Here is a 14655-nt window from a genome sequence, read left to right as displayed (position 1 = left end):
TGAGTGCAAATATAATAGAAAATAGGTCTTCATTCTTTCGATTTTTCATACGCCATAAATAAAGTTTAATCTTCATAGTCCGTATAACTTCTTTGAGTTCCTACCAACAGTGCATGCTTAGGATGAACCTATTCAAAAGACTCAGTGCAGAAGTGAGAAACATTGGTTTTGTCATAACAAAATGATATCAGACTCATAGAGTCAATAGATGATGAAAAGGTGGCTTATAAAAAGTTGCAAGACTAGTTTACAGTTTGGCATTTAACAAATAATATAAAAGTTTTCAGTATTAATAAAAAAAAAAAGATTAAGCACAAAATTTTATGTAAGCTTTTAAAGGAACTATCATTTGAACTTTTAAAAAACCTAAAAAAAAGGTATCTTCTCTTTTAATCTCATCATTTTTAAAGATATAAAATCTTAATTCCAAGGCACTTGTGAAAATTTTCATTTTTAAAAGTATAAGCAAATCCACGAGAGGGTTGACCAAGAAAGTACTTAATGTCTTTTATTCATTGTTTGATATACTTGAATGGATTGACATGGAAGTGGAAGATGAGTACATGTTAAATTGATAAAATATTCACCTTTTTATTTAGTCGGAAGCTAACGCTAGACCCGTGATACAAACAGAGAGATAATCTATCACTTGCCTCGTAATCCTTTTTTTTTGTTCGTCCCATGATTTGAACTTGAAACCTCTAAACTAAAAGTCTCAAGTTCCAATTATTAGAGTAGCGCTTTTTGAGGACAAAATGCCTACTATGATTTTTTGAGAAGAATATTTCAATAATAAATTCTTTATTGTCTCCTTTGGAAAGATGTAAATAATGTATGTTGGTTGATCAAAGGTTCAAGTCTTGACCGACCTTATCCAAAAGAACAAGTAAATTAAAGAAAGACTCCCATGGATATTAAAGACAACACTCCTGAAACGGAACCAACATAAAAAGAAGCAATACATGAAACAAATAATGGTGCCGACAGAATAAAGGGGTGCTAATTAAGCGGTAAGTGGGTGCTGTAATCACCACACGCAGTCACTCCCTATTCAATACGAGCACATTTTTCTCATTTGCTATTCAGGCTCGCCAAACCAATTAAACCTCCCCTCTTCTCACACAGGCATTACTTCAATCATGCAAAACCCTAGCTGAATTTTCCGAGCACTCAAGTACATGTAGAAACTGTTGCTAGCAAACATACACAGGTGCCAGTGTTGCTACTCCAGCAGTGTCGCAACAATAGGCCATGTGGGTTGGGAAGGGGAAGTATCTTATATTTTTATAACATGAAAGTACATTCATGCAAGATTAGGAACTGGTGCAAGCAAACAAAATAGGCACAGTTGCCACGGAAAGCACAATTCATAATTCAAATATGCACAAGGTGATCCATGTGCAGGAATTATATTGACCATAAGGGGAGGGAATGAAACCTTACGAGTGAAGCATTGATGTATTTTATTCACTTGAACTTGACTCGGATATCTCAGATTGAGAACTCTAGAGAAGGAATTGAATAGGATTTACAAAATGGTGACCGAGAGTAATCACAACATACCCAAATCAAGTTAACATCCTAAAGTTGCGGAAGAAGTTAGAATTTACAATGTGCTGCGTGAAAATTGCTGCAGAAAGCAGTTTAGTCACGCAGTGTGCGTAATATTAACAGTCCTGTTCAGTCTCTCCAAAATAGCATTGGCCTTTCGCTTGGCCCTCGAAGTCCCATTCTGACCAAGCTGAGATATTGTTCCATAGGTCTTCTCCTCTTCCCTTATTTCCTTCAACCTTGTTCGGTCATTGAAACAGACAGTGTAGAGAATTGCGATGCAGTTCTCCTTGTTGCGCCCGCAAGTGCTCTCCCTGACAATGCCAAGCAAGCAAGGAACAGCTCCCAGCTCCCCCATTTCCTCAACCGCTCTGTGATTACCTGAAAGCATAGCAAGGATAGCCAGTAATTCATCCACCTGCACATTGCTCATGATCTTCTGCAAAATTACCCTCACTGCTCCACCCTTCACTGCCCTCGCCTTGTTCTCGTGGAGGATGCATAGGTTAAAAATTGCAGCAGCAACATCTTTCATAGCTAACAGATGTCCCTCTTCCAGGAGGTCAATTAGAGGCTTCAGGGCACCAGATTTTCCAATAAGTTCCTTGTTGGAATCAAGAGCTGATAACGTGAAGAAGGCTGCAGCTGCATTGGTTCTCGTTTGAATGGTTCCAAATTTTAATGCATCAATCAGCGAAGGAATTGCCATAGGGGTTTCAGCAACAAGTTTCTTGTTGTTGTCATGGATTGAGATATTCAGGAGTGTTGTGACCAAATCTTCTTGAAGATCATAATGAACTTGACTTTCAGACTTGCTTTGAGCAAGTGGGCTGAGTAACTGAGGAATGGTGCTGACAGACTCGCTGAATAGTGCCCGAAATGAGGGCATCCTCTTTGTCAATAACCGTAGCTCCTTTGCAGCTTCTTTTTTTTCAGGAAGTGATGAAGACATTTTGCCGAGCAAAGAAAGAAAATGATCCCTCTCTATCTCTGTTCCCCCTCCATCACTCGCAAACTGAACATGATCTGGCAATTTCATTCCATGGCTCTTGCACCATTCTGCTATCATTTCTCGAATCAAGTGATTTGGAGTAAGGATTGTGTGTGACAGAACTTGATGGGTATGAGGGCATGTGTGGTTGCCTGATTTTAGCCATCTCTGAATGCAGGGCCTATCATAGGTCTTTACAATTGAAACAAAAAAGTATCAACCAGATTAAATAAGGTTCTATCATATAGTAGTTCCATACAGAAAAACAAAAAGCATCAATCACATTGAACAAATCTTGCAAAGAAATTCAGGAACCAAGAATACGTAAGTATTAATGAATGGTGATGAAAGCAATTTATTATTGTCTCAGATCATAAGTCCACCCCTCAACCCCCTTCACCCTCTCTCTTTTTTTTTTTTTTTTGGAACAGAAAACTACATGAATAAGTATAATGAACAATTTCTTTTCAATAATAAAAACAGAAAAAGCTGAATAATCCGTATGGTCCTGGATTTAATTTCATTTACAGACTATAATAACAGCATAAGCCCTAAAATAGGAAAAACTGCTGAAATTTTTTTACCCAGCTAAAACATTGGTATTTTAAAGCCCAATTTCAGCGACATTACAAGCACATACTCTTCAATTCCATCAACCACCAAAACCGAAATTTGTTATGGTGGGTCAATGACAATAAATTTTTTCGAAGCACAAGCACAGATGTAATACCACAAATCAAAGCATGCCCCTTAAAAAAAACCTTCGGCACGCTTGGTTGCCGAGAAAATGAAAGGGAAAATAAAGACAAATTTGAAATTCTGAATCTCTCGTTGTACATAGTGTTCATATAAAAGGAAAAAATATTCCCTCGTCTGAGCCAAATATTACTACCACTTAAGTTCGAGAAAACTTTTTTTTCGGGGGTCTGATTTTTTTCTTTCCCCATATTTTTCTTAATCAAGCACGAACTAAAAGCGTACAAAAGGAACAAAATGGAATAATGCCAATAAAAAAAAAACCGATTTCAACCCATCTTGGAATACTAAATTACTATTTGGTTGCAAAGAAAACTAGGAAAAAATGAAATGAGAGAAAAATAATTTTAATTGAATTCCCATGAATTAAGGATTCTATCCACTCGGGTCCCAATTCGTGAACATTTTCAGAATCTTTCCCACGTTTTATAGCGAATCAACCACAGCATTATAGCAATTGTTTCTCTAACCTGTCCAGTGGCTAAGATTACAGGATCTCTCATGAGCTCTTTAGACAAAGGGCAACGAAATGCCTCAGGAAACGCCAAGGACTCTTCCAGCTTCAAAGAAGGTGTTCTTTTGAGCTTCAAATCCTTCAAAGCACGCAATGTCTCCCTCGCTTCATCGATCTTCCCAATGCCACACTCGTCGTCTTCAACGATCTCCATCACCACCCTCAGCAACTCCTTCTTCAACTCCGTGGCCTTCGCCGCCGCCGCCGCGGTTGGACCAGTTTCCAACACGCCAGACTTTGCCATCTGATGGGTCGATCTCCGATCAAGCAACTAGGACAAAAGAATCAGATGAACAGAGCAGAGTTTCTCAAAGTGGCGAAGCAAAGATTGAATTCTCTGTTTCATCTCTCTCCACTCCCAGTAATTCAATGCACTGAGACGGACGAGGACGACACTTTCCACCCCCCTTCCTCTCTCTCTCTCTCTCTCCGCTGTCCTGTGAGTCTGTGGTCTCCACTCCTCCCTCTATTCTCTCTCTCACCGCATTGCGAGTCATTTTGAGGGAGGGTAGGTAGGACCCACATGGTCCAGCATGTACGCAATCACGGACTCCGTGGCGTAACAGCTGGCAATAACGCGGTGTAGGTGCTTGCACTCCACTTGTCAATTGTCACGGTCATGCACGCTTTCGTTTTGCATAGATCGGATTAAATAAAAGAAAATACACTAGTCTAAGAAGCACTCATATATTGTTACCATATGCTTTGTGCTACTTAATTTTCTATAATAAAAAATTATATTGACCGTGAACATTAATTAAGTTAGAATAAGTTAGATCTATTTGAAAAGGGTAGATTGAGTTTGTCACGTGGTAACTAGTCAAGCGAGGCTAAAATAGATTGACCATATGTTGAACATGTAGTTTAAGTGTCAAGATTTAAGAGTGTCGATAATAATGATTCTCATTTTTCAAAAATATGGCTAGTTTTAGTAATAGAAAAGGGAACACAAATTCTTGAAGACTGAAAATATGATGGGAGGTTGGTACGGTTAATTAAGGGCCAACATGCAAAGGCTTGCCACATGACATCTTGTAGTGGAGATAGGTACAAAGGGGAAATATTCCTCCATTCTCAGGGATAAGACTCAACTTCCTCTATCTCTCTTTCTCTCGCAAACACACACGTGCGCGCGCGCACACACACACACACACACGCACACACACACACACTCCCTCTTACATGTTGGATATGAATCCCGCCCAAGTTCAAATAACACACACAAATAACAAACAAGATTTATATGGATCGGCCAATTTTAGCCTATGTCCACGGGAGAGAAGTAACTTCACTATATGTATATATGGGTATACAGTGAAGGAGGAGGAGGATTACGATACACTCAACTCACTCATTTTAATACAAACTCACAGTGCACTCACACTTATTGTATCTTCACTCACTCTCACTCTCTGTGTGTATATATATCACAATGGAGGGGAAGCACTCCTTTTATAGGAGGAGATCACCGCAACCCAATTCCCTCTTAAAAAAAATTTCCTTTCTTTTTCAAAGAGGTGGGTGATGTTTGGTACAGCCAATTCTGAATTGCAGCCATCTTCCTTCCATGTGAGGCCGACCACCATGTGCAGCAATAATATTCTTGCCTTCTAGATGAGTCAGACCCCAACAAATCTCCCTCACCCTACTCATGCGGAGAGTTCCACCAAACCTGTTGCGGTTCTACAAACTTTGAGTTTTGACTTGGACTTTGTCTTAGTCATCATGTCTAATGCATTGTCATCAGTATGGTTCTTCTCTATACTTAGCTGCTTTGACTCTAACGCCTCACGAATCAAATGATATTGAACATCAATATGCTTTGACTTTGAATAAAACCTTGGATTCTTGCTGAGATGAATAGCGCTTTAACTGTCATAATAGAGAACATACTTCTCTTGCTTGAGGCCAAGTTCCTCCAGAAACTTCTTCATCTATAGAAGCTTTTTGCTTGCTTCAGCGATGGCGATGTACTCTGCCTTAGTAGTGGACAATGCAACACATTTTTGTAACGTGGATTTCCACGACACTGCTCCCTTTGAAAAATGTTATTAAGTATCCCGAAGTAGACTTTTTGGAATCAACGTCATCGATCATGTATGCATCCGTATAACCTTTCAACACAGGTTTGTCATGACCAAAACATAAACATAAATAAGAAGTAACTCTTAGATACCTTAGAATCCACTTGACGACTTCCCAATGTTCTTTGCCAGGATTAGAAAGGAATCAACTAACTACTCCGACTGCATGAGCAATATCAAGTCTTATGCATACCATAGTATACATCAAACTACGCACGGCTGAAGAGTAAGGCACTTTTTTCATTTCTTCTTTGTCATTCTCACTTGTAGGATTTTGCTTGGAAGTAAGCTTGAAGTGTTTTGCAAGTGAGGAACTGACTAGTTTTTCTTTGCTCGTATTAAATCTTTCTAGCACCTTCTTAATATACTTTTCTTGAGATAACCACAACTTTCTATTTTTCCTATCTCGAAAGATCTTTATGCCAAGAATTTGTTTTGTTGGACCCAAATCCTTCATTGTAAAGGATTTTCTTAGTTCTTTCTTCAACTTTCCTATCCTTTTAGTATTATGACCAACAATAAGCATATCATCCACATAAAGCATGAGAATAATGAAATCATTGCTAGAAAAATCTCTTAATAAAAAGACAATGGTCAGTTGTGAACCTATTATACCCGTGCTCCATTATGAAGGAATCAAACTTCATGTACCACTGTCTTGGTGCCTGCTTAAGGCCATACAAGCTCTTTCTCAGTTTGCACACCAAATTTTTTTTACCTTTGACTTTGAATCCTTCAGGTTGTTTCACATAGATTTCTTCTTTCAAATCACCATGGAGAAATGCAGTTTTTATATCAAGCTGCTCAATCTCCAAGTTCAGGCTGGCAGCCAATCTGAGAACAACCTAAATAGATAAAATCTTTACCACGGGCGAGAAAATCTCTTCAAAGTTAATGCCTTTTCTTTGACCAAAGTCTATCACAACTAGTTGTGCCTTGTACTTTGGTTGTAAGTTTCCTCCTTCACTTTTTCAATTTAAACACCCATTTGTTATTGAGTGCTTTCATTCCCTTTGGTAGTTTTACCAAATCATAAGTGTGGTTCTCATGCAAGGATTTCATCTCTTCTTGCATGACCTTAACCTTAGTCTTATGCTCATGTGACATGACATCCTCATAGCATTTTGGTTCTCCCTCGTCAGTTAGCAACACATACTCATCTGGTGAGTATTTGCTACAAGGCTGATGCTCCCTAGTGGATCTTCTTATCTGGGGTTCTGCTTTTGGAGCACCTTCAGCTATTGGTTCATCATTCTCATCAACCACCCTATTATCGTCATGCTCTTCTTGTGGCTGTGGTGGTGAATCTGGAATAAGCTCAATTGGATTCCCGAGGACATGCTTTGGATCATCGACCTTCTCACGATTGTCAATAGTTTGATCTTCAAAGAACACCACATCTTTGCTTTAGATGACTTTCTTGTTCTTTGGATCCCATAATCTGTATTCGAAGTCATCAATACCATAACCGACGAAGACGCACTCTTTTTTCTTTACATCAAGTTTGGTCCTTTCTATTAGGGATTTATACTGAAAGACATGCTTTATGTAATTGGTTTTAGTATTTATTAATAACTTTAGTTATTCCATTTTAATGAGAATCTTTGTGAGCAATGTTTGCTTGACATTATTTATTGAATGATTATGCATGTGTGTCTTTTATTCTATATAGTAGGTGATCTAGTGTGTAGAGTACGACTAATACACAGAAGATTAGATCATCGGTTCTTATAGAATATAGGTTTATTGTTCATAATCTTAAATGAAATTTGACACACCATTGGTAGGGCTATAGCATATGGTTTTAATAAGTCTATCTTGATTATTGGGAATGGTACAGTTCCAACTCCTTGTGCTAGTACACTTTGTGTGTATTGAACATGATCGTCTTGGGGTAATTGTTTTTATACTGACTATATAAAACAATTAATACCTCATGATTATTATGAATGCTTATGCTCTTAATCCTGATATGATTATTGGACACGTACATATAATGTTTATTAATTTGATTCATAGAAGAGTGAAATTCTTATGGGTCAAAAAACTCAGTGAGTTGGGTGATGACATTATGTGTATGGTGAACATTAATTATTGATGGAATCCACGTCCCAGTATCGGGATTGATGATACCCCCTTAAGGAAGCTTATAACTTTTGATTGTGTCAAACTCTGCAGGTGGATTTTGAATACAACATATCTAATAAATTAAGTGGAAGGTCTCAAGGAATTAATATGTCAATTAATTAAATTGTCAGTAATTTAATTCAATAGACGGGTATCTGTAATCTTTATGTGTGGAGATAAATAAACATTTAATAATAGGAGTTCGAAATTTAATTTCGAATATGATAAGGAGTGCAATTATAATTCTTTAGTGGTATGAATAATAATTAACGTGTTGGAATTAGTGTATTCCCAGGAGGGGGTGAATTGAGTATTTAAAAATTTATGCCTCCTAGGTTCAATTAAACCAACAACAGTAATACACAACCTAGGGTCTTCCTAAGAACATACCAATTGCGCAGATAAATATAAAATGCAAGAATTAAATCATGTGCAGTATTCACAATCTATTGAATATAACATACATTTGCAGGAATATAACGTGCAGGAAATTAAAAGCAGACGCGCGATATGTTATCGGAGTTCATCCAATACTGCTTACGTCTCCACCTTAAGCTCACAAGTAAGAAGATTCCACTAGTTGCTCATTTGCGGGTGGAGCGACACCGTTTACGACACCTTACCAGGATGGTGCACCTATTTCTCCTGATCGGGTATGAACCAGTCCGGTGCTCTCCTAACCAAATTCTACGCAAGTTCGGGACTATTCACAGGGTTAGTCTCTCTCTTCCAACCATACATCGGGAATACAATAGATAATCAAATAAAATATTTAGTACAAAAAAATATGCTTCTAATACAAGCAGATGTGTACCACAATTTAGTACAATATGATGGAGAATTAATGCTCAAGTGAGATCTTGAAAATTTAATACAAAATAATATATTCAAAGAAGGAATATTCAAGTTTACCTTAAAACCCTAATCAAGTATCACAAAAATATTTTATCAAATATAATCACAGTAGATACTTAGGGTTTATGCTTGCAAAAGATTTTTCAAATAAAGTATACAAGCTCTCAAGTCTTGCAATTTGAATACCAAGGCTAGAAAGCTAAAATGAGTTATTCCCAATCAAATATTTATATACGAAATATAATGGGAATAAACAATCAAGCAAGACTCTCAAAAATATTTTTAAAATATGTATGAATATGTGAGAGTAATGTCAAGAAAATGATTTGAAATGATGCACAATAACACAATCAAATCTCCCTATACTTTGCAATTGATTTGCAAGTTAGGAGAACAATAAAAAGGAACTCTCTATTTCAAAATGATATTTGCAAATAAGTATGTAAGAGAGTATATGAAATTATGCTTGAAAAGTTTGAGTATATAGCAAAGGGAGTGATTACGCGCTTAAATTGCTCTCTCTCTCTCTCTCTCTCTCTCTCTCTCTCTCTCTCTCTCTCTATCTCTCTCTCTTTCTCTCTCTCTCTCTCTCTCTCTCTCTCTCTCTCTCTCCCTTGTTATTCTTTAATACTTGTTCAAGTTATTTTCAATGATAATTTCAGTTTTGTTTATTTAAAACATTTCTTTGGAATTTAAATATTTGTTTGGATTGTATTTATATTTAATTCCAGTTTATTCAAAATCTTAGTTATTATTTGTTTTAGTTTGTTATTTTCCATTGAAGTTGTTAAGGTACTAAGTTTATTTGTTTTGATTGAGTTATATTTATTTGTTTTTTTTATTCAAAGTTATTGTTGGAATTTTAATTTGGTTGAGTTATTTTGAATTATTGCGTTTAGATTGTCTTTTTTTAGTCTCCTTTTGAAACTTAAATATTCGTTTGGGTTATTATTTAATATGAAAAAAATCAATTTGTTTCTCTTCTTTGAAGTCTTTATTAGAATTTAAATTGTTCTTAGGTGATTTTATTATTAAAGTTAGTGGTTCTATCTTGTTAGGATTGAATCTTGTTTGGGTTTGTGTTTAAAGTTAGATTTTGTATTTAGTTGAATAATTGTAAGGTTATATTTTTTTCATTATTCTTGTATTGAATCCGGCGTTTATTTAGTTATTTTATGCGTATTTAATTTTTTGTTAAAGTTTAAGTTTCATTGCAAAATCTCAAAAATTCTAGGAACCCGAATCTGAACTGTATTTAGTAACCTTTTGTTTCTTATTTTCTGATTGGAATTACGTAAAATTTGAGATTAAACTGCATTCCTTGAGGAGATGATCTGGCCTTTGGGTTAAATATTACACGACAGAACTCCTATACTTGGGATAGCTTCCAAGCTACTCATTTTTCGAGTGAGTCAAGTTTTTGACGCTGTTATCGGGGAATGTCAGTTTTAATTTCAAACTAGTGTTTTTCCTATTATTTTATTTTTTTCTCATGAAAAAGAAAAAAAAAAGAAAAAAAAATTGAGTTTTGAAGAAAATATTGCTGGTCTTGCACCACACATGCTTATGGATTTTTTACAGCCCACACGAACCACACAACCATCTTACATCATATTGCCTGAGAATGTACATAACTTTAACATTAAGCCTGGAATGATATATGTGATACCTCAATTTTATGGGATGGAGTGTGAAAATTCGTATAAACATTTAACTGATTTTGAGCTTGCATGTGTTACATTCATAGATGGGACTGCTACTAATCAGGCAATTAGATTGTGTCTATTTCCTTTTTCATTGAAAGACAAGGCTAAGACGTGGTTTAATTCTCTTAGGTCTAATTCTATCTCTAGTTGGGCTGATATGTAAAATGAATTTCTACATAAATTTTTTCCCTTATAGAGAACTCAATTTTTGCAAGAATAGATCAGTCGATTCATGCAAGGAGTTGATGAGATATTTCATGAAAGCTGAGAGAGATTTAGAGGTCTGGTTAACATATGTCCTCACCATGGATTTGAATCATGGTGCCTGGTCAATTATTTCTACACTGCGCTGACTCCTGAATCGAAGCAGTTTGTTCATACTATGTGTTCAAGATATTTCTTCGACAAGGAGCCTGATGAGGCATTGGACTTTTTGGATCATTTAGCTAACTATGCTCAACGGAGGAACACTATTGCAGCTCAACCATTAAGAGCAATACATGGTGGAAAGTGGAATGAACTAAAAGATGATTTTTGTATTGAAGCACGTCTGACTGAACTCATCAGAAGAGTGGAGGCTATGGAGATGGAAAAGGAAAATAGTACAAAGTAACTTTGGAATCAACCTTCCCAGTCCTATGCACCCCCTTAGCAGTCGTCATATCGTCAGGCTACCCTTTAGCATCAGTATCAGTCATAACAAATATCTCAGAGTTATGCACCTTTAGGATTTCAATCTAATATAGCACCTGCTCCACTAAAGAAGTCTCTTGAGGATGTTTTTCAGCAATTCATGCAAATTAAAGTCACAACTAACAATCAGTACAGTTAGGCCATAAATGAATTGCAGAACACCATTAATGAGATGAGCTAGCAGTTAATATCTTAGAAAAAAAGGAATTTTCGGTAGAACCTCAGCTTAATCCTTAAGAATACCAGCACTAATAGCAACAAATACATAATGTTTCTCTTAAGATAGTAGAGGTCGTTATTGCTTCGAGAAGTGGAAAAGAAGTTTCCCAGCCTGAGATACTCACTGACAGACCAACAGTTATCCTGAAACCTGAAGTTACAACTGAGATAGATGAGGTCAAAGAAAAATCAAAAGAAGCGAGCTCAGAATTGAAGAAGTCAGTTAACGTGTAGACCGAGACTAGTAAGGAGTACCAACCTGTGGTACCTTACCCTCAGAGATTGACAGCTGTGGAACCATCATTCCCTACTGGATTAAATATCAAGGAGTGCAATGTTGAAGCAAATCCCCGTAATGGTAAGGTGATGGGTACACCTAATAAAGAGGGTGAGCAGACTGGTGAGAATTTAACTTTCAAGGAACTAGGTAAAATTTTTTAATGTTGATGCTTCTGAAGAACCAAAGGTAACTGCTCTGACAACTTTGCCTCAAAGAATGGCTCTTAAAGAAGTGACTTTCCTGGAAAATATACTGAATAAAGATCATTTCTTGTTAAAACAAGGAAGACAGTATGCACATGTTTTGTCTGGTACCTTAGAACATATTGATTTATTTAAGGCTAACTTTTATGCAGGTAACAAGACTGTTTCATTGTGGCAACTTAAATTTGGAGACTTGCAGGTTCAATTTATTGACCTACACCCACAAGATGAAATTCCTTGAGAGCCTCCGCCGAACAGACTGTGATGTTTTTCTTTCCTTTATTTTCATTTTATCTTACCTTATTTTATTTTTAGTTAATTTTCAAATACATTTTTCCTTAGTTCAGTTTTTCTTTCCCCTTACTTCTCCACCCAGGTACGCTCCACTTCCCTTGTGCACATCTTTTCTATTTCCCCTGTACTTTCACATCGAGTACAATGTTCCACTTTAGTAAGGGGGGATGATAAATTAATTTGAATTTTTTTTAATATGGACGATTAGGCCATGATTAACACTGAATGATACCCTTTACATACTTGCATATAACCTAAGAGTTACACTTAAGTTGTATAGTGGGTTATTTACGTGTAGTTTCTCTTTATATGGCTAATCTAGGAATTGTAACTCTATGTAGGTTGACTAGTAGTTCATTCGTGTTAATCTAGTTGTATAAACTCTTGTATTTACATGGTATCTCATGAGGCTGAAAATACACGTTCATGTGACTTGTAGCACTCAGGGTTCCTCGTGAACACTGAGAGAGCACCTGTGATGACTATGTCACCTTGTGAGGTATTGTTGAGCCAGTTATCATTCTTTTGTGTTTTTGACGTCAGCTCAGAGCTCATAAAACTTAACTTTCCTTTTTTTTTTTTTTTCTTTCTGGATATTCTTTGTACACTAGTCTATGTTTTTGACTTACTAGCCTAGAGGTGACATTTAGTAAGGAGATAGAAACCTAGGTCTTATAGCCTACTCAAGATGTGAAGGCTGAACCACCCCTAAAAATAGACTTAGTTCATGGACTACTATTCGAGCTTAATTCCTATTGGTGGTATAAAGACAACAAAATAAGTGTAATGCTTGTCCTAATTGACCAAGAAAAGACAAAAATTGAAGAATGAACAAAATAAAGAATAAGAAAATTAGAAATGCACATGAAATGAATGATTAATACTTGCTCTATAGAAATGCATAAAAAGTCATGGACACGACACATGTTCTCCACATATGAAGACTCTTCAATTGTTTAATGCCTTAGATGTATTCACGCCTAGTTTGTAAATAAGTTGATCTAGGGTGGTCTTGGTTGGACATGACAAGTAGGTGAGAATATGCTAGGGTGAAGGACCCAACACCTCACAAATAGGTTAGATTCTTTTTAAACTAGTCCACTCCATACATTTAGCATTTGTTCCTTGAAATATGTTGGAAGTTTGATCGCGATACTCCTCCTCACATATGATGAGTGAACCCATGCTTTTTTGAGTGCTTTTGAGGGTATACCAGTTAGGTTGAGTTAAAACGACCGTTTTGTAGGTGTCCACTAGTATCCTGGGTGTAACGAGTCATACACATTACATATACCTCGAGATTTCACCTGTTTATACTCGAATTTATATGACTACATTAACTTTGAATTGTAATTACTGGTTAACTCTACGTGAGTATATTGTTCTTAATGGTTATCCAATGATGAAACTTGCATGGGTAACTTACTTCAGAGTTGCGTAAATTGTGCATGAATGAGCTTGTGTGTAATCTGATGATATTTCTGTATGTGAAATGGTATATTCGTGTTGCATGTACATTCATTTAATATTCATTGAAATTGGTGTTTATGAGTGTCACCCTAGAAACCTTCATGAGACTACAACTTGTCCACTAGGATCGACCTAGGGGTTAAAGCTTTGTTGCATTCGGTAAATGCAACCATTTTTCCCACGAAAGAGGAGGTAGATAGGATTTGGTAGCTTTCTTAGTTTTTTTATTTTGCTAAGGACTAGCAAAACTTTAGTTGGGGGGTGTGATTACATGCTTAAATTGAGTAATTATGTGCTTTAATTCATGCATTACGAATTATATTTTTAATTAAATGCCTAATTACTCTCAATATTTTAACATGTGTTATATTTATGATATTTGGGTTTTATTGAGTAATTTATGAATTTTTGGTATTTTTTATTGCAGGGCAACTATTGAAAGCTAAAAACCGATGGTACTTCGTAATCTATGCATAACTTTTTCATCTGACCTCTGATTTAGATGATTCAAGATGCTATATAAAGGTAAGATAATGATATACAATTTTCATGTTTTGTGTTTTGAGAAATAATGGCTGCATCAAGGTCAAAATTAGACGTGAAGTTACCATACACTGTTTTTTTGGACTATTTCAACATTACTCCGTAATCTGGGCGTAACATTCTTGTACGAGCTTCAGTCGAGATGATTCAAAATTTTGGGGAAATCTGAGGAAGAGCTCTACAACTTTCGTGTTTTGCACTTTGAGAGATACGAACTTCAATAATGTTGAAATTGGACTTAAAAGTGGAGGGTAAACCAGGTGCTTTTGGAAAAAGAAAAGAAAAGAAAAAAATAAAAATAATATATATATAAAAGGTGATGTGACTTGGCCATGTAGCCAGGTCCTTTTAGGGGTGTGGGTGATATGA

At 36.2% G+C, this 14655-nt stretch overlaps 1 protein-coding gene across 1 annotated transcript; it reads right to left on the bottom strand.

Annotated features, from left to right (window-relative positions):
* Positions 1-1439: 1439 nt before the first annotated feature.
* LOC131155134 (U-box domain-containing protein 9) lies at positions 1440-4286 on the bottom strand. Its single transcript, XM_058108067.1, has 2 exons — positions 3769-4286; positions 1440-2734 (listed from the first exon to the last, which is right to left on the bottom strand). The coding sequence occupies exons 1-2, from the start codon at positions 4054-4056 to the stop codon at positions 1649-1651; spliced, it is 1374 nt and encodes a 457-aa protein (XP_057964050.1). The 5' UTR covers positions 4057-4286; the 3' UTR covers positions 1440-1648.
* Between the last annotated feature and the right edge of the window lie 10369 nt (positions 4287-14655).

This window comes from Malania oleifera, chromosome 5, assembly GCF_029873635.1.
Source record: "Malania oleifera isolate guangnan ecotype guangnan chromosome 5, ASM2987363v1, whole genome shotgun sequence".
NCBI lineage: Eukaryota > Viridiplantae > Streptophyta > Magnoliopsida > Santalales > Ximeniaceae > Malania > Malania oleifera.
Note: the sequence above shows the minus strand (reverse complement) of the source record. Positions and strands in the feature narration are given on the sequence as shown.

Bases quoted from the DNA above. Each gene is read 5' to 3' on its own strand.
- LOC131155134 (XM_058108067.1), bottom strand. From the start codon at position 4,056: ATGGCAAAGTCTGGCGTGTTGGAAACTGGTCCAACCGCGGCGGCGGCG. The intron at 2,735-3,768 runs GTTAGAGAAACA...TCAATTGTAAAG, and splicing joins TAATCTTAGCCACTGGACAG to ACCTATGATAGGCCCTGCAT.